Source organism: Pituophis catenifer, unplaced genomic scaffold, assembly GCF_029215685.1.
Source record: "Pituophis catenifer annectens isolate HBS135680 unplaced genomic scaffold, rPitCat1.0.hap2 SCAF_6, whole genome shotgun sequence".
Classification (NCBI taxonomy): domain Eukaryota; kingdom Metazoa; phylum Chordata; class Lepidosauria; order Squamata; family Colubridae; genus Pituophis; species Pituophis catenifer.
In genome coordinates this window covers 51,626,423-51,646,880 of record NW_027256886.1, presented here as the reverse complement: position 1 = coordinate 51,646,880, position 20,458 = coordinate 51,626,423, and the positions used below count along the sequence as shown (strand labels likewise).

General features: G+C 37.3%; 1 protein-coding gene across 2 annotated transcripts in view; it reads right to left on the bottom strand.

Annotated features, from left to right (window-relative positions):
* ATRNL1 (attractin like 1) overlaps positions 1-20,458 on the bottom strand; it is a 478,418-nt gene that overhangs the window by 253,475 nt on the left and 204,485 nt on the right. For both annotated transcript variants that reach the window (XM_070944958.1, XM_070944957.1), the window contains one exon: positions 396-474. In XM_070944958.1, the coding sequence (XP_070801059.1) occupies positions 396-474 (79 nt within the window). The remainder of the gene's footprint in view (positions 1-395; positions 475-20,458) is intronic.

Genomic DNA, 20,458 nt, shown 5'->3' with positions numbered 1-20,458 from the left:
CAAGGGAAATTCATAATCCACCACCATATATTTAATATAGTAATAAATTATACATTTGAAATAAATAGACTAAAAGTAAAAAATAAGTGGTTCTATATCCTTAAAGTGCATACATTTTTTTAAAAAAGCATTTCAAATTAGCAGATATTTATCATCTTGAGAAATGGCCAGTTAGGCACAAATTAAAAGGAACAATTCAAATATAGAAATGATATTTTTAAAGTGTGTAGCATATACCAAACTAACTACATTTCCATATGCAAAGAAAATGTGATGTTCTGGCATTTTTAAAAAATTATCCACAGAAAAGAAATTTCACAAGCATGATAGGCAGATTGCATGTTTAGAATTCTCTCTGAGTAAAGGAGAAAAAAAAGTGAAAATAATATTCATACCTCTCTCCGTCGAGAAGCCCAACAGGTTTGCTTGATTTTCCAGACCACAGCAGCCACCAGTAGCAGTGACAAGAAACAACTGCAATTGTAAAATATAAAAATATAATTTAGAGTTGAGAATATTTTACATAACATGTAAATTTGACTTCATAGTTTGGAAAAGAGAATGTTAAGAACACCAAACAAAAATATTAAACATATACCAGCTACCCAGTATTACATAACCAGAATTTCCTGAAGTATTTTGATGAATGAAAAAAAGAGTATTTGAATTGGTTTATTTGAAGGCTTTCTGCTAATCATGTCACTTACTATGCCAGAAGTGAAACTAATACAAATCTAAGTAAAATTACAATAAAATTAAAACAGCAGACTATAATCTTCAATGTGTCTAAATTGTATTATTCTCCTAATAATTCTTTTTTTTTAAATCCACAATGTGAGAGATTAAAAATAGGTTAAGAACTAGTGTTGCTAGTGGTGTAAAAAAGAATACCACAACTTACAGCAACAACCAGGACCAGAAGTGCATCACTAAGAGTGTTATCTCTTTCAGAAAAGTCTATAGGTCCTACACAATGCTTGGCCAGTAGATAAAATTAGCTAGATGGTTAATCTAGCTCCTTTCCAATTAACCACAACTTCCCTGGGTTGTTATCAGGGGTGGTATTCACTTACCTTCGCTACTGGTTTACAAATGTGCGCGTGTGCACTTTGCTCGCACGTGCCACCTCCACGCATTCGCAGAACCTTCTGCACATGCACAGAGCATCAAAAATGGGATATGATGACATCCAGGTGAGTGGGCGGAGCCTCCCGCCACCACCTCTACCAGTTTGCCCGAACCAGATAGAACCGGATGAATACAGGCAGAACAGGAAAAAGGTTTTGCTTAGCTCTAATGTATATGACAGTTTAACAACTCATGAATTAGTCCATAATTGTTAAACTGTCCTGCACATTAGAGCTAAACAAAAACTTTTTTGCTCTGTCTAGAAAAGCTTGACTTGTTTAGGCACAATAGGAAAGAATGCCCAGAGTCCATTTAGCTGGGATCAATATTTATATCCAAGGAGCCCTGACAAATTCACAGGCTGGGTTGTACAGATTGTCCATTTAGAGAAGGGGAAAATTGTGATTATATTTATTTATTTATTTCATATTTTTATATGCCGCCCTTTTCCAGAAGGACTCAGGGCGGCGAACACAAGTTAAAAACATGTACAACAAAATCCCATTTTAAACCAAATTAACTAATAAATAATAAATAATAAAACCCAGAATCAGAGTCAGCCTATTTGCTTGAACAGCCAAGTCTTCAGGTCCCGACAGAAGGAGCGGAGATCAGGAGCCATCCGGAGCTCAGTAGGCAACTCATTCCAGAGGGTGGGAGCACCTACAGAGAACGCCCTACCCCTGGGCGCCGCCAGACAACATTGGCTTGCCATCCGAACCCTGAAGAGAACAGACCTGTGAGCGAACAGGACGGTGAGAGGCAGGCAGGAGAAGGTCCTGCAAATATCCCGGACCTAAGTCATGTAGGGCCTATAGGTGAGAACCAGCATCTATATTATATCTTTTAGCTTTATATCTATTTCTATGGAAACATCTTTAGTATAGGAAGAAAACAACAAATTAAAATCAGCAATGAAAAGATCAACAAAAAACCAAATAGCATTTGCCTCAAGTAGCACACATATCTACAGCCCTCAGAAAATAGGTTCACAATTTCCTGCTTCAATGTCAGGGGGTGGGAGAAAAACACATTTTTAATGCTTTGCACAAAGGCATCAGTAGCTGCCTGAGACTTAAGCATGTAATGCTACTGATTTATTATCCATATTTTGATTTATGGGTTATTCCCTATTTTTAAATGTATGCTCATTTAGATGAGAACAAATCTGTATTACATCAGCCCAATTGTAACACAAGTGTGGCTAGTAAATTTAGGATTCCAACTAACACCTGTTAATTAGCTAAGGGATACTGTTATTTAATATTGTTTTAATTAACTATATACCATATTAGCAATGTTAAAAAGAAGAGGGAATTGAATGAAAAAAATCAATAATCTCTAACTCATACTTTCACTATCATCCACACTCAAGGGGATAACTATCAAACTCTTTCTCTTTATATTGTCAGTTCTCTGAGTAATGCAGCCAGGAGCAAATTTTCTAACTTTTTATTATCAAGAAGTATCATCCAGCTCAAAGGGAATTCTTTATATTAAACTTTTTTTTCTATATTTTTCCCTTACATTCCCAAACTATTGCATTCCTTAAGGATTTTAATTTAAACTTAATTAAATTGTATTATTTAGGGCAGATTTCCAAGTTTATGATATCAAGATGTTGAAAATGGTGAGCCCTATTAGATAGGTTAGTGTTATGGTGCTGCAACTTTAAAAACCCATATTCCTGGAATAGCCATAATCAGGGGTGGGTTCTAAATTTTTTTACTACTGGTTCTGTGGGCGTGGCTTGGTGGGGGGGTAATGTGACTGCGTGGGGGTGGCCAACTTTTTTTTTTTTTACTTTTAAAAACATTTTTTAAAAGGTTGCAGAAAAAAATGCTTTTAAAAGCCTTTGACAATCCCAGCTGAGCCGCGTGATCATCAGAGGCTTTTTTTTTTACTTGTAAAAGCATTTTTTTGGCCGAAGAGGTTGTAGAAAAAATGCTTTTAAAAGTAAAAAAAACAAACAAACACTGATGAGGTGGGCGAGGTAAGTGAGCGGCGACCGGGCAGGGGACCGGTTCGGGGGCATGGCCAGCCAATGTTATTACCGGTTCTCCAAACTACTACAAATTTTTACTACCGGTTCTTGCGAAACAGTGCAAAAGGAATAAGGAGGCTTCACATAGGATCATGGAACCATTGCACTCTTTTCCATTCAGATACATTGGCTTTAAACTGGTAAGCTTGCTTATCCACTACTAACTGCATTCTGGCACCTGTGTACCAGGTATTATGTGGTTTAATAACCCATACTTTGTGAATTACTATCTCTTCATTTAGTCAGCATTAAACATATTTACCTTTTGGTAAATAAGCATATTATGAAATTTTTCTTTTTAATATCTGTAACAGGGATGCAAATGTGTAGCTCAAAAGTCACATAACATTTAGTTATACAATAGATTTGGAGAGATGGGAAACAATGTGGCAAGTAAATTCATGCATTACGGAAACCTAGTTGGGCTCAGAGAGGGGTGTCCCTCTGACTGAATTATGCCCACTAGGTTTCCAGGTGCTCCACCAGCCAAGAGCCCAGGGTAGGGGAGGGGGGGCGGTGGTTATTAGGGAGGTCCTTAGTCCACGGGAGGTCACTGCTCCTAAGATTGATGGATGTGAGGCCCTCCTCATGAGGTGGGGCCAGTATGGTCAGTTGGGCTTGTTGATTGCGTACCTGTCTCCCAGCTGCGTATCAACAGCCCTGCCCAGGCTGCTCGATGCCCTCTCGGGGCTCGTGGTGGAGTTTCCCAGACTTATTGTTCTGGGGGACTTCAATCTGCCGTCCCTGGGTGTGGCGTCAGGTGTGGCTCAGGAGTTCATGGCTTCCCTGGCAGCTATGGACCTGACTCAGATTTTCCAGGGCCCGACTCATGGGGGGGGCACACACCCAATCTGGTTTTTGTCTCAGAGCAGTGGCTATATGAGTTCGGTGGGGGATCCCCTACTATTTATCCCCTGTCATGGACTGACTATTATCTCCTTCGGCTAGGCTTCCATTACGCTGCCCCTCCTTGCTGGGAGGTGGAACCGACCATCTGGTTCCGCCCCAGGCACCTGATGGACCCTGAGAGGTTCCAGAAGGAGCTTGGGATGATCCCTCTTTCTCTCTCCCATGCCCCGGTCACGACCCTGGTGGAGGCCTGGGAAGAGGCTGCTACTGGGGCTCTAGACCGGGTCGTTCCTTTGCGGCCTCTGACTCGTCGCAGATCCCGGCCGGCTCCCTGGTCTACCGAGGAGCTCCGGGAGATGAAGCGGCATAGATGAGGCCTAGAGAGCTGTTGGAGAGCAGGCCGTTCCGAATCCGACCGATTTCAATTAAGGTTGGCCACATGGGCCTACCTGGTGGAGTTGGCGGTGGCAAAGCACCGCTACTTCACCGATGTCATCGCATCTGCAGAGAATCGCCTGGCTGCCCTGTTCAGGGTGTCCCGCTCCCTCTTAAATCAGAGGGTGAGGGAAGATCCTTTACAGGGACGAGCTGAGGAGTTTGGTCAGCACCTGTTGGACAAAATTGCTCAGATTCAGGATGGCTTGGACTCTGACTGGACAGAGTCAGACGGGGGTGAGACAGCGGGTCCTGTGTTTTGGGAAGAGTTCGATTCTGTTACCCCAGAGGAAGTGGACAGGATCATGGGGAAGCTAAGTGTGACCACTTGTGTGTTGGACCCGTGTCCCTCCTGGCTGGTTTATTCTGCCCGGGAGGTGACACAAGGCTGGATCTAGGCGGTGAAAGCGGCTTCTTTGAGGGAGGGAAACTTCCCGACCGCCTTGAAGGAGGCAGTGGTGAGGCCCCTCCTCAAGAAGCCAGCCTTGGACCCAGCTGTATTAAATCATTTTCGTCCAGTCTCCAACCTTCGCTTTTTAGCGAAGGTTGTTGAGAATGTGGTTGCACGTCAGCTCCCGCTGGTCCCGGATGAAGTGGATTACCTCGACCCGTACCAATTGGGTTTCAGGCCCGGGTACAGCATGGAGACGGCATTGGTCGCACTGGTGGATGATCTCTGGAGGGCCCGAGACAGAGGTCATTCCTCTGTTCTGGTCCTTCTGGATCTTTCGGCGGCATTTGATACCGTCGACCACGGTATCTTGCTGCATCGCCTCAAGAGGTTGGGAGTGGGGGGCACTGTTTTACGGTGGTTCTCCTCCTACCTCTCAGGTCGAACGCAAGCAGTGTTGGCGGGGGGTCAGAGATCGACCTTGAGGCCCCTTACCTGTGGGGTGCCTCAGGGGTCGGTTCTCTCACCTCTCCTGTTCAACATCTATATGAAACCGCTAGGGGAGATCATCCATGGTTTTGGGGTGAGGTATCATCAGTACGCTGATGATACTCAGCTTTATATTTCCACCCTGAACCAACCCAGTGATGCCCTTGATGTGATGGCCTGGTGCCTGGAAGCGGTACAAGTCTGGATGGGTAGAAACAAATTGCAACTCAACCCGGCCAAGACCAAGTGGCTGTGGGTACCGGCATCTCGGTTCAGGGGAGAGGTGCCATCGCTGACTATAGGGGGTGAAGTTTTGCCCCCTGTAGACAGGGTGCGCAACTTGGGCGTCCTTCTGGATTCACGGTTGAGCTTAGAAGACCAGATAATGACCGTGACCAGGGGGGCATTCACCCATATACGTCTGGTGCGCCAGTTGCATCCCTACTTGGACCGGGATGCCCTACGCACAGTTACTCATGTGCTGGTCACCTCACGGATTGACTACTGCAACACTCTCTACATGGGGCTGCCCTTGAGGACCACTCGGAGGCTTCAGCTGGTGCAAAATGCAGCCGTGCGGGTTGTGATGGGAGAATCCCGATACTCCCATGTTACACCCCTCCTGCGCGGTTTGCATTGGCTACCGGTTGCCCACCGGGTGAGATTCAAGGTGCTGGTGTTGACCTATAAAGCCCTACATGGCTTAGGACCAGGTTATTTGGCGGACCACCTACAGCCAGCAACAACATCCCATCGCCCGGTTCGCACCCATAGAGAGGGCCTACTCAGGGTGCCATCGTCTAGGCAGTGGCGGCTGGCGGTCCCAGGGGTAGAGCCTTCTCGGTTGGGGCACCCACCCTCTGGAATCAACTCCCCTTGGAGCTCCGACTAGCGCCTGACCTTCGCACCTTCCACCGGGAATTAAAAACTTGGCTTTTCAAATCCCTTGACCTGGTCTGATGACGGGGTTTTAAGGGTTTTAATGGGTTAATTTTAAATTTTTAGACTTTAGTCTTTATTTTTATTGTGGCTTGTGTTTTATTGTTGTGAGCCGCCCTGAGTCCATTGTGAGATAGGGCGGCATATAAGCCAAATAAATAAATAATAAATAAATAAATAAATAAATAAATAAATAAATAAATAAATAAATAAATAAATATATTCAAAACTAACATTATCCACGGCATACAAGGAAAATCAGCTGAAGATGTTTTATAGATGGCATCTTCCACCGACAAGACTTGCAAAGATGTTCCCAAATAATACCTCAATGTGTTGGAAGTGTAAGAAAATTCATGGAACATATTACCATCTATGGTGGACATGCCTGGCGGCAAAAAAATTTTGGGCAAATATAAAGAAATGGCTAGAAAAAATAATAGACCAACCAATTGAAAGAAAGCTGGAAACATTCTTATTAGGAATATTCACAAGAACAGACACCAAAGAAATAAAATATCTGATTCTACACATTATAACAGCCGCACGAATAACATATGCACAAAATTGGAAACAGGAAAAGACATCAACAGATGAAGAAGAGATAGAAAAAGTTTTAGAATGTGGCAAGATGGACAAATTAACAAAAGAAATTAAAGAAAAAGAAGAGACAGATTATTACATAATTTGGAACAAATGGCATGAGTGGCTTGAGACTAGAAATAAAGAACAATAAATACAGGGGAGAATCTAAAATGTAAAATATGTATATAACAAATATATAGAAATGTATAAAATTAAGGCTATTAGTGTTAGAAAATACAATGTAACCAAAGAAAAAGGGATAATGAAGAAAATTAAACACTAAGAAACATTGGTTAAAGAGAGGATATATTTATATGTTGTATGTTATGTGATTGTCATATTGTGTTATAATAAAATAATATTTAAAAAAGGTCACATAACATTTTTCATGATCTTTTTTCATGACCTTTTTGAGAAATCCATTGGATCCTTTAAAAATCCATTCTATTATTTAAAATGCCATTCCCCCCAAAGGGCTTTTAGACTTATCATTTTCAGACTACAGCTTTCAATGTAGTCTCAATATAATTTTCAATAGCTTTCAATGACCCTTTGTGAAATAAATATAAAACAGTTTGACTTTCTGACCAAATGTGATGCTGCAACTTCAAATTTGTTTTTCATATTCCTGATATGCAACAATTTATAAAGTTAAACGATCATAAGCAATGCCAGTGGGAATATTAGTATCATGATTATGATGAAGAGTTTGATGTATTGTGGTAAATGAAGAATAAGAAAATGTAAATGTGGAATGCAAGCCAGATCACGTACTTTAATGAAGTAATATTTTATTTGTAAGCTATATATCTGAAGATGTTTATAGTCTAACTTCCATTGAAGTAAGTGATGAAATACCAATTGATTAAAGAGACGGAGTACATAGTGTGTTTCTCAGCATGAGAAATATCCAGAATAGGATATTTATGCTTCAATGTAGAAAACAACAACAAACCATCTGGCTATCCTAATTATAAACATATTAACTTTTTTAAAACAATTTTCATTTCCATATAAAATGGGACAATGCTCAAATACAGGCCTCTTTTCTTTTTTTGTCCTCCCCCTCCCCCAATATATATTCAAAGCATTCCCTAGTGTACTGCATGGCAGCAAATTTTGTTCAGCTATGCTAATAGGGACAACCAAGATATATGGTAGAACCCCTTCTATTATTACTATGTTGGCAGATAACTGAGGTTTAAGATTATTGCTCAAGGTTATAATGAATTATATCTTCTATAAATTACTTGCCCATTGTAACTGAATTAATGTAGCTATTTTAAATATTACTTTATACTAGTAGACAGCTTGAATGTAAAACGTATCTCTGGATCTTCTCCAGGCTTTAAAGGCTTGGCACAGTTGCTTCAAGGCTACTGTCTTCTACCTATGCACTTCCACCAGGATAGCATAAAAATATATTCATAGAAACAAAAGGTTTTCATAGTTTTGCTTTGTATATTCCAAGTCACAGGAATGTATTTCATGAAAACATTATTATGAATTTGTAAAGATCAGATAAGACAAAATACTAAACAAAATCCAAATGTCTTTGTAGGGAGTTATATCTTTTATTTATAAATGGTTAATTCTAGAGAAAAATTAATATTAATTTTGTAACAATATGTAAGGTAGACTTCCAACTATGCTCCCATTACTATTTATCTTTATCTCTATATAGATTTTGTTGTACCCACCGGGTTAGAAATACTAGTAACAGATTTTCAATCAAACTGAGTGTCATACACATCAGTAATGTCCATTGGAATTGTTAAGTGCAAGAAATCAGGACTCCAGGCAGTTCAAATGAATATACAGTGGGGCAAAAAAGTATTTAGTCAGCCACCAATTGTGCAAGTTCTCCCACTCAAAAAGATGAGAGGCCTGTAATTGACATCATAGGTAGATCTCAACTATGAGAGACAAAATGAGAAAACAAATCCAGACAATCACATTGTCTGATTTGGAAAGCATTTATTTGCAAAATTATGGTGGAAAATAAGTATTTGGTCAATATCAAAAGTTCATCTCAATACTTCGTTATATATCCTTTGTTGGCAATGACAGAGGTCAAACGTTTTTTGTAAATCTTCACAAGGTTGGCACACACTGTTGCTGGTATGTTGGCCCATTCTTCCATGTAGATCTCCTCTAGAGTAGTGATGTTTTGGAGCTGTCACGGACTTTCAACTCCCTCCAAAGGTTTTCTATGGGGTTGAGATCTGGAGACTGGCTAGGCCACTCCAGGACCTTGAAATGCTTCTTACAAAGCCACTCCTTCGTTACCCAGGCGGTGTGTTTGGGATCATTGTCATGCTGAAAGACCCAGCCACATTTCATCTTCAATGCCCTTGCTGATGGAAGGAGGTTTGCACTCAAAATCTCACGATATATGGCCCCATTCATTCTTTCCTGTACACGGATCAGTCGTCCTGGTCCCTTTGCAGAGAAACAGCCCCAAAGCATGATGTTGCCACCCCCATCTTCACAGTAGGTATGGTGTTCTTTGGATGCAACTCAGCATTCTCTCTCCTCCAAACACGACGAGTTGTGTTTCTACCAAACAGTTCTACTTTGGTTTCATCTGACCATATGACATTCTCCCAATCCTCTTCTGGATCATCCAAATGCTCTCCAGCAAACTTCAGACGGCCCGGACATGTACTGGCTTAAGCAGGGGGACACGTCTGGCACTGCAGGTAGTGCAGTGTGTTACTGATGGTAGCCTTTGTTACATTAGTCCCAGCTCTCTGCAGGTCATTCACTAGGTCCCCCCGTGTGGTTTTGGGATTTTTGCTCACTGTTCTTGTGATCATTTTGACTCCACAGAGTGAGATCTTGCGTGAAGTCCCAGATCGAGGGAGATTATCAGTGGTCTTGTATGTTTTCGATTTTCTAATTATTGCTCCCACAGTTGATTTCTTCACACCAAGCTGCTTCCTATTGCAGATTCAGTCTTCCCAGGCTGCTGCAGGTCTACAATTTTGTTTCTGGTGTCCTTCGACAGCTCTTTGGTCTTCACCATAGTGGAGTTTGGAGTGTGACTGTTTGAGGTTGTGGACAGATGACTTTTATACTGATAACAAGTTCAAACAGGTGCCATTAATACAGGTAATGAGTGGAGGACAGAGGAGACGCTTAAAGAAGAAGTTACAGGTCTGTGAGAGCCACCAAACACTTATTTTCCACCATAATTTGCAAATAAATTCTTTCCAAATCAGACAATGTGATTGTCTGGATTTTCTCATTTTGTCTCTCATAGTTGAGGTTTACCTATGATGTCAATTACAGGCGTCTCTCATCTTTTTAAGTGGGAGAACTTGCACAATTGGTGGCTGACTAAATACTTTTTTGCCCCACTGTAGGTTTATTATATGCTAATGCTCTCTACAAGAATCTGAACTGCTAACAGTCAAAGGAAATTAGTGGTAGATAAAACTGTATTCAAAGTGGACTGGAATGGACTCAAGATTGATGATGCATTTGACCCCTCCCTCAGGCTCAGCCTAGTAATCTCCTACATTTAGTTCTCTTAGTGTTTATATTTGGTCTTCAAAAGAAATTATGTAATACTGAATGCAAATATGAGTTTTGATTACAATTGACATCAATCTGATTAAAATACATGCAATGTCTTTGTAAACAATTTTGTGTAATAATAAATGGATTCATTTGACAGTAGTATTTAACAAATGTAATACATAAATAGAATACTTAGAAAATAAAGAGCACTATATAAATAATTATATATTGTATGCTGGTTCATCCTTGCTATAAAGACCAGCCAAATTTTAAACTTTACATTTGCAAAGACATGCTAAGTGACTTGAAATTATGTTTGGTTGATTTTATTCATTTTATGCTTTTATTATCTATAACTGAATCACAATTAGTAATAAATTGCATTAGGTCATGGTTCATATATAAAATACTCAAAAGCAAATTCCCAAGCATCAAATATCTATTGCTGGCAGAGAAAATATGCTGTTACCATGATAGCAAAGAAATTAATTTATGATTAATTTTTAAGGACCTATTTCTGATTAGCATAGAGCTGTTGCTAACTAAAAGCAGCTGGACAATACCTCCCTTTTCTATTTAACACAAACAAAATATATTATACCTTCACTCCAAATATCCAGATGACCACTATGTGTCAAAAAAAAAGTAAAGAAAACTTTAACTCTATGCTGCACATATAATTGTCTGTATTTTCCCAGCCAAGATATGATAGACCTAGGTAGTACTCATTTTAGAGCACAAAAATGATGTTCAAATCATAAGTAGTATGCCTCTATTTTGTTTTTAAAAGCATGAAACCACTTGAAATCTGGAAAATGTGGTACTTCTCAAATAGCTTCTTGTGTGCTGCGTGACTTTTGAATATCTTTGGATTGCTTAAAATTGCTTAAAGTGTCACTTTAAATTGATATTTCTCTTTGATATTTGCAAGATTGCTATTCAAAGTATCATTTTGAAAACATGCACAAATGACTGTTAGAAATGTTTGTACCTCATGAATATTTGATTAAAAATAATAAAATGCCTGTACAGTTTTTTTTTTAAAAAATCAGACAGAGAGAAAATAACTTCATAAACAGAACTGGCCACTTTACACTTACAATCATCAGTTGCCATGAAGTTTGAAAACTACAGTGAAATGCTCATCTCACACATCAAATATGGAGACTAATTTGAAACTTGCTGATTTGGCTCAATATAATTTCTGCCTACTGATAAAATATTGACATAGAACCATTTTTAATTTTTAACAGCTTTAGAAATAACATTTGTTGCATAGTAATCAGCATCCATTCATTATTTAAGCTACTTGATTTCCAAGGATGGGCTTTTTTATATTATATTGCCATTTTCCAAACAAATGAATCATATTAATATGTTATCTACAGTATAGTTAAACTCCCCACCAACACTCTTCTAAATGACAGTTTCTGCTGCAATTAATTTTAAGAGTACCAGATCTGAACTACAAAATTTGCACAACTGCTAAATTAATGAAAAGAGAAGTAGCTTCAGTTCAATGATTGTCCAAATTTTTGTACCCAGATATTGTAGTTCTAGACAATTTCTCAGGTTTAGACTGAATGTTGACTGACGCAATAAACATGAACATTCCTAGCATATCTCTGACACAGGATATGCCTAATTTCATATTGGATCCAATATGAAAAGATTGTGATCTGGCTGATAAGCCATATAACAACAAAATTAATTCTATTTTTTAATTTTCTTTATTTTTTCATTCTTTTCTTTGTGGTGTGGGTTACTTATTAGGATGATGTAGTCAGATGAATTCCAGAATACTCATGGAGTTTCTCGTTAGAGATATATATTGATTTGTTTATTGCTGGATCTAGGATTGGATTTAGTTGGAAATCCATACAAGCAGGCAAAGCTGCAAAACCTGCCTACTCAGCATAATCATTGCAGAACCTACTGTAATTCCCTAAAAAGAAAAAAACTCTAGTTGCATATGGAGGCAGAAGTTTGCTATTTTAAGACTTTCCTTAGTACATGCTGCATCTAAAAATAAGGAAGGAAGTGTTACAAAATTAAGCCCTGGAAGAACTCTACACTTCTTCATGTTTGTTCCAAAAAATTTTATCTGTTAACCCAATAGAAAGGGGTGTCAAACTCACGTCGTCATGGCGGTATCATGTGATGTATCGGGACTAAACCGGGCATGGGCATGGCCAGCATGTGACGCATCAGGCCCATGGGCCAGGAGTTTGACAGCCCTGCAATAGAAGCTTGCTTTCTATTTTCTATCAACTAGCCCATTCAATCTAGTAAATTAGTACATAATGATTGCTTCTATCATTCTTCTAATATGAAGTGTCAAAATGTTTATCTAACACTAAGCTGCTGCCTGGCAAAATCCACTCACCCCATTCTGAACTGTTTGCTACTTTCTCACAGATCTCCTTAGAAAGTGACTGTGACTGTGGTATACAGTAGAACCTCTGGTCATAAAGGCTTCTGACTATGACCAAATCGGGTTCCGGCCAAAAAATTCACAATTTTTTTTCACGGCCGATTTCCCCTTCTGCACCAGTGTTCTTTTTGTTTTTGTTTTTGTAAGCATCAAATTTCCAAAATTAGGCTCGGGCCACGACCAAAGTTTGCGACCAAAGTTATGGAACAAATTATGGTCATGACCAGAAGTTCTACTGTATGTCAGCAATCTCATTCTGGAACTGCATCTACATTTTCAGAACTAGAGTAGTCCATTTGCTATTTGTACTTTCCCATATTATACATCCAGAAACTCCACTTATGCCATTTTTATAGCATTTTAACTCCTATGAAAACTATTCCATTTAGATAATGAACATTTTAGTGGTGGTGCCTAAACTTAACTGAGGGAAAAGCTAAATATTTATGGACTGAGATATTTCTGCATTACATAGTTTAAACACTTTATGCAGCGTTTTGAACACAAAGAACTTGTTTTTTTTCCCAGAGAAAACAACCAACTTAACTTGTAATATACTAAGTTTAAACTTAGTGAATTTTCCTACTAGCAATTACGCTAAAATAAAAAGGCACTGAGATACTGTGGGAGTGTGAAAAAGGAACATCCAGTTACTCTCCTTCCTTTTTACCCTTGCTTTTAGTACCCTTTCTTTTATTAATGTTTATTTACTAAGGTTAGTCAAGGACTTTAAAATGGCACTGCTTCAGTGCCCTCCATTTCAAATTCTATTCTTAAACTGCATTGCATACCATGTTGTCTGAAGCCAGTAGCTCCTAATCATTCTTCACCCTGTTGTCAGTACTTTATCACCCTTGCTCTACCTGACAACAAAGGCTACTGCACAGCTGAGAATTTTCAGGCCCATGAAAATTGCCCACTGTGCATGATTAAATGGTAGCTCTGTACTCTGTACTCTAAGAAGCCATATAGCCATGGCTAACCCAATGCCTCCCCTTTTTGCAACTCCCTTGTTACTTTCACATATTAGATACAAAAATTAACTGTATCTGCAAAACAAAACAGGGTTTTTAATGTTTAATTCAAATATGCAGATCTCATTTTATATTCCAACCCTGACATTAACTTCTTGTGCAAAATTCACAATGAATGTGAGTGTATATTTATATTTAAAATCAAGTAATTGCTAGTGTCAACATCATTTTTACTTGGAGACACATTCAGCGAATATAATGAAGTACTGCACCTTGTAGAAAGTGAATAATCAAACATGTTATTTTCCTTATCAATAATTACCGCATGTTTATGGACCAATTTGCAAATAATAAACGAAATCCCCTGGTACGCTTTTTCAGCTTCGTTTAAAAGTCTAAGATACGGGCATTGTAAAGCTTGATATCACTTGCAATTGAGCACTTACAGTTTCAAATTTATATTATTCAACAGTGTATAGAATAGAAATAAACTAATCTGTCAATTCATTTTTCTATTTCTATTCAGGCATTATTTTTATTTATTTAGAAAATTTATATAGCTGTCTACTCACTCACAGCAACTTTGTTCTATTCTATTTCAATTTTTAAGAAAATTAGCATATTTGTCTAATATATGCATTTTTATATACATGGTTTGATATCTTACTATGTATTTTTAGGGCTACAAACTGCAAAAAAAAAAATTAAGTATGGATAAAATTGCAAATGCAACACTGTATTTCACTAATCAGTTGGGAAGCATATATTACATAAACTTCCATTAAAAAACCTACGGAATGCTAGAAAGTTCAATGATATAATATTCAAGATTATATAATTCAAGAAATAAAAAAAATCTATTGGATATCTAGCCATAAAATATGTGAGATAAATAAAATAATAAAACTTATAAAATTATAGCTGTTATTCTACATTTTATTATACTCATTAGATATATTACATTAATATGGTACATTTTTATTTTTCAGTTTTTGGAAAACAATTGGAAAATCATATATCAGTCAAGACATTTATGTTTATTTTTATATTTCCACATCATTATTCAAGTTTTGTTGTCCCTTATCCTATTTTGATCAATGAAAATCTAAATTAATTTAATGTTTCTATATTAGGGTGAATAATACTTCTTAAAAGTTAGAGTTAATTAGCACTTGCAGTCACATTTTATATTCACTGCATATGAGATAACAAATTGTGACCAATTAAAGTTTTATTCTGTTTCTTCCCCCCAACATCTTAGCAGAAGGTCAGTATGCCACCACATCAGATCTCACTTAAGAGGGTTGTTTTGGGGTGTTGAGGTGTTACTCATTTTTGCTTTTATTTTTTATTACTGACATTGTTCTGTTTTAAACTAGAATTGTAACCAAAATAAACATGATATATTCTAAAGAAAATTGTTATTATGCAATGATTAGAAATATTTAAATGCTGATACGTAGTTTTAATACTCAGATGAAATTCTCAAGTAATATAATTCATATTCATTACAAACTCGGGAACAGAATTTTCATTAAAGACATATATCTATCATTTATTTCTATGAATAGCACCATTAACTTTTATCACCTGGAATTTTATTTTATATTAAGATTGCTTTAATATAATATGAAAGTGTGTTTGCAGTTGACAAGAACAATCAACCACTATTCAAATATAGAACTTATTCCAACTATAAGAAACTTTATATAGGAAATAGAATTCTTTAATGTATGCAGGGCAGGGGAGGAGCAAAAAGGGTTTGGCAAAAGAGGAGGGGACAGGACAGGACAGGACAGGACAAGACAGGACACCAAATCCGATTTACACAAATTAAATATCACTATGGTGGCCAGTTAGATATAACTAATTCTCATTATAGAAACACAACATTTCTGGATTCCTAACAACCAGTTTATCACCCAAGTAAGATGTGTGGAGTTATCTATAGTGTCCCCAATTTATTGCTTTCAAAAAGAATAAAGAGTAGCATTTGTTTCTAGACTAGTAGGTATCCTTCTTGAGAAAGATAATTACAGTTGAAAGACAGAAGCACTTGGAGTTTTGGCCTTGGGTACATAGACCCAGTAGAATATTTTTGTAATAACTTTAATACATGGTTGGTTTGTTTGTTATTTCTATGGATCCCAATTTGCAAAATCTGGCTTTGGGCAACATATCCAAAAGTCATAAATGACCTAACTCATAGTTCTTTCCTTGTCTCCCAGCAATATCTGTGTTTTACAAATATTAAAACATTTAAAAGCAAAGAACAGTACACAACAAACAGCAAAAGATAAAAGAACAATAATTGCAAAGAAAACAAATCTGAAAAGGAGCAGAAAGGAAGAAAGAGATATCAACTATCCATTCTAAAGGTCAGGGCAAACAGTCAAGTCTTGAAGCCCTTTGAAATTAGGAATGTTTTTAACCATTTAATTTTAAAACTATATTTTTTCACTAGCAAGAGTCATTTTATTCCTTCAGGGGTAATATAACATACTGGACACCTTGTACACATCACCAAGAATAAAAGTATGCTAAAATATCACACTGATACCATAAACATTCACAGTGAATTGAATAGAATTGTTGGCTCATTTAATAAGGAAATAATGAAAAACATTCCATCTTTGCTTACTATTATTATTTTGCTCTACTGCTGACTATCAATGTCTCTCTGTAATTTAGAATGAAATTTAGTATCTCGCTGTAATTTAGAATAAAAATTAATGACAAAATTTAAAAAAAAATTAAAATTGACAATAAAGATATGTTTTAAAAGAAAGAATATGGTAACAAATTCCAAAGAATTTGCCTATGGAGTTCTACACAATAGAGTTAAATCCAAGTCACTGTAAGACAAACAATGTATTAGTAGCCTAGGCAAAAGCCATACAGAACTTTAAAGGTACTAGTGGGGACCTATTCCATAAATTCAACTAGGTCCTGACCTGCATAAATTATTATAATTATTATAATTACAATGCAAAATTGATTTTCAACTTGAACATTTGATCCAAGTTACTTTAACAGTTCAAATCAAATCAAATCAATTCAGAGAGGATTATGGTGCTGGTTCTAGTAATATCTCGTAAAGCCCCATATGGCTTGGTACCTAAGTAGTTCTAGAATCAAGTAATCTAACAGATATCATCTCAACCAATGTAATTATGCTGGGATAACTAGAAATAATCTATTTCTAGGCACTGGGGATAAGATTGAAGCTAGGAATTCGAATACTCTCCTATTGAAAATCAACTTGCCTCTCCTGATATTATTCAGAAAGTCATTTAAAACTGAATTCTTGTGCAGGACTTTCAAAAATTGAAATGAATCCATGTGTGTCGATTTTTTTAAAATAATAATAATACTAACCAGGTAGGGATATTTTTCAATTAATTTATTTTATTAAGAGTATTACTCTTACTAATTTATGAGCTATCTATCTATCTATCTATCTATCTATCTATCTATCTATCATTAGAAAGGCTTTCACCATATTTTATTCATTGCTGATTGAAATATGGTGACATATGAATGAAATAACTAAGTAAATTTGATAATTACCTATACAGCCCTAGATGGCTTAGGCCCAAGGTACCTGGTGGACCATCTGCAGCCAGAAACAGCTCCCTATCGCCCGGTGCGCTCTCACAGGGAGAGCCTCCTTGGGGTCCCGTCGGCCAGACAGTGTCGGCTGGCGACTCCCAGAGAGCAGGGTGGGTGGGTGGGCCTACCCTGTGGAATCAGCTCCCCCTGGAGCTCCGGATGGCCCCTGACCTTCGCTCTTTCTGCCGTGACCTCAAAACATGGCTATTTGGCCTGGCCAGATAGGACTGAAGGGGTTTTTAAAGGGGATTGTATTGGTTTTTATATTTGAATACTGAATTTTATGTGTTTTTATCGTTGTGAGCCGCCCTGAGTCCTTTGGGAGAGAGGGCAGCATACAAGTTTAATAAAATAAATAAATAAATAATAAATAAATTTGAAGATTCTTTTTTGACTTACAAAGACACTTTGACTTTGAATCAGTCACTTTGAATCATTTTGACTCATTTGAATTGTTTTCAATTCCAATTCTTTCTATTATCATACTAAAAATAGTATTCCTATTCTTCTTCCCAAAATGTTCAGGGCAGCAGATGCTGTTACCAATGATCTAAAAGAAGAAGGAAATGCAATAACACACACAAAATACTTACATTGGTGCAGAGCAGTAGAGCCTAACATAGATTACTCCAGTTGGTCAAGGAGCTCCAGCCTTAATTTAATCCAACTGCCAGGGCATAAAACTGTAATTATAACACCATCTTGTCATCTTCTTCTTTTTTCTCTACTATTCCTAGCATTACTGACTTCTCAATGGAGGGAGGTGAAAAAGTAAAGGAGTCCCTGTGGATTTCTAAGGTTATGTGGTCAGCCTGCCTATGTGCCCAGGCACATGGAACGCTGTTACCTTTTCACCGAAGTGGTATATATTTATCTACTCGCATTTGCATGATTTCGAACTGCTAGGTAGCTGGGGCGAAGACAGGAGTATGGCACTCAGATCTTGAACCTAGGCTGCCTGCTTTCCAGCCGACTAGCCCAGCATCTTAACTGTTGACACATTGTGCTGCCTCTCAACAGAAGTAGATCCTTTCATGAAGTGTCCAAAGTACGCTGTTTCCCTTAAAATAAGACATCCCCTGATAATAAGCCCAATTGGGCTTTTGAGCGCATATGCTAAAATACCCCCCCCCGAAGATAAGCCCTCCCTGAAAATATTTAAACGCATGCATAGCCGGTCCCCCCCCCCCCATTTCCTCTGGTTAGGGTTAGAGAGACAGAGCTGGAAATCAGGTAAGACAGCAAGAGAAGCCCTGTCTTGCTCCACGCACCCCAAAATAATAACACATCCCCCAAAATAAGGCCAAGCACTTATTTCAGTGTTCAAAAAAATATAAGACAGGGTCTTATTTTTGGGGAAACACAATACGATAATTTGAACTTGGGTCATTTGTATTTTAGATGGGTGCTCTGGATTAATTTATTTATGATCCAGTTTTTTGTTTTCTTGGTTTTCCATGGTGTTCTCAGGAGTATTTTTCCAAGACCAGCTCATAAGTGCCAATATTCTTTTTATCTTACTTCTATAAATTTCCAACTTTTGCTACCATAGCTATCACAGAGAAAAGTGCTTCCTGTCTAATTCTGATTTCTGTAAGAATAGACCTGGGAGGCTCCTGAATATATTTTTTTTCCAAAGCCTTCATTTCTACTCTAGAAATACTAACATATTTCTTGACTTCTGATTTCTTTATTAATAGTTAATCCTAAAAAATAGAAATTATTCACTATTTCATTGTCATTGTAACTTCATTGTAATTACCTTTCATTAATAGAGATTCCAAATCATTTTTTCTTTCAGCTAACAGAGTAATGTCATCAACACAATAGAATAGAGGGGGGTTTTTTATTGGCCAAATGTGATTAGACACACAAGGAATTTGTCTTGGTGCATATGCTCTCAGTATACATAAAGGAAAAGATACACAGGTTATTAGTGTTTTTATTTTAAGCCTAGAGTTTAATAGTTCAACAGAGCAGGTCTCTGTTATAGCGAAGTATTCAGCCTTATTATATGGTGAACACTGGCTGAATACATTTTAAGTATCATCATCTATGACTGAAACTATTAGGGTATCCAAAACACTAGTATAATTAGAGGTTGTGATAAGAATTAAGAGTTGCCTTATTGGTAAGATGGGCAGCATATAAATAAATAATAAATGAATGAATAAAAATAAATAGTTTCACAGTATGGGATTTGGGAGGCGGGAGGGGTTGTCTTGGGAAGGAAGGAAGGGAGGGAAGGAGGGAGCTTTATAATGAACACTGATGTTTGATATATTTGAAACTGTGAATGGATGCACGAGTGTCATTTCATTATATGTAAATATTTCAGAATAAGAATTGCAAACTTTCGCATGGTATTTTTTGCATCTCCCAGTACATAATGCAAAACAAGAATATAATAAATGATGTTTATGTATTTATTTGACTAATTATTCCAGAATTTTCTTTTTTTATATACTACTAATGTTAAATGACTGAAAAAGAAGTAAGCCCATATTAGGAACTGAGGCATGATGAACACTAGAAGGAACTAAGGCATCTGGCAGAAAGGAGTCAAACTGGCTAAACCAGCCATAACTTTTACTTGTCTTAAATATACTGTACTTTGAAAATGGACAGAAATATCAATAACTAATATTACAGAATGATAGGGGTTTCAAGATTATGAAAAACAATTAAAGATGCATCTCTTACCTGACACTATAGTATTTGAAGGCATGGAAGACAACAAAATTGAGATTATCAAAAGACAAATCAAGAAAAGGATCTGGACATGGAACAGCTGTTACAAGAAATTCTGGGTGATGCCTCTTTATGGGATTGGCAAAGTAGGCTGGTGAAAGCTGAAAGCTTTAAAGGCAAGTTTGAATGGAAAAAGTCTGATGAAAGATTAAATCTGTGATGTCACTGGAATGAATTAAAGGTCAAGATTGTGAAAAGCAAAAAGAAGGAATATAAAGTTGGACAATTTGATCAGAGATAACTATTTGTTTGATATTTCTAATGGACTGTTTTGCTGAACCAGAATGGAAAAGATGATGATT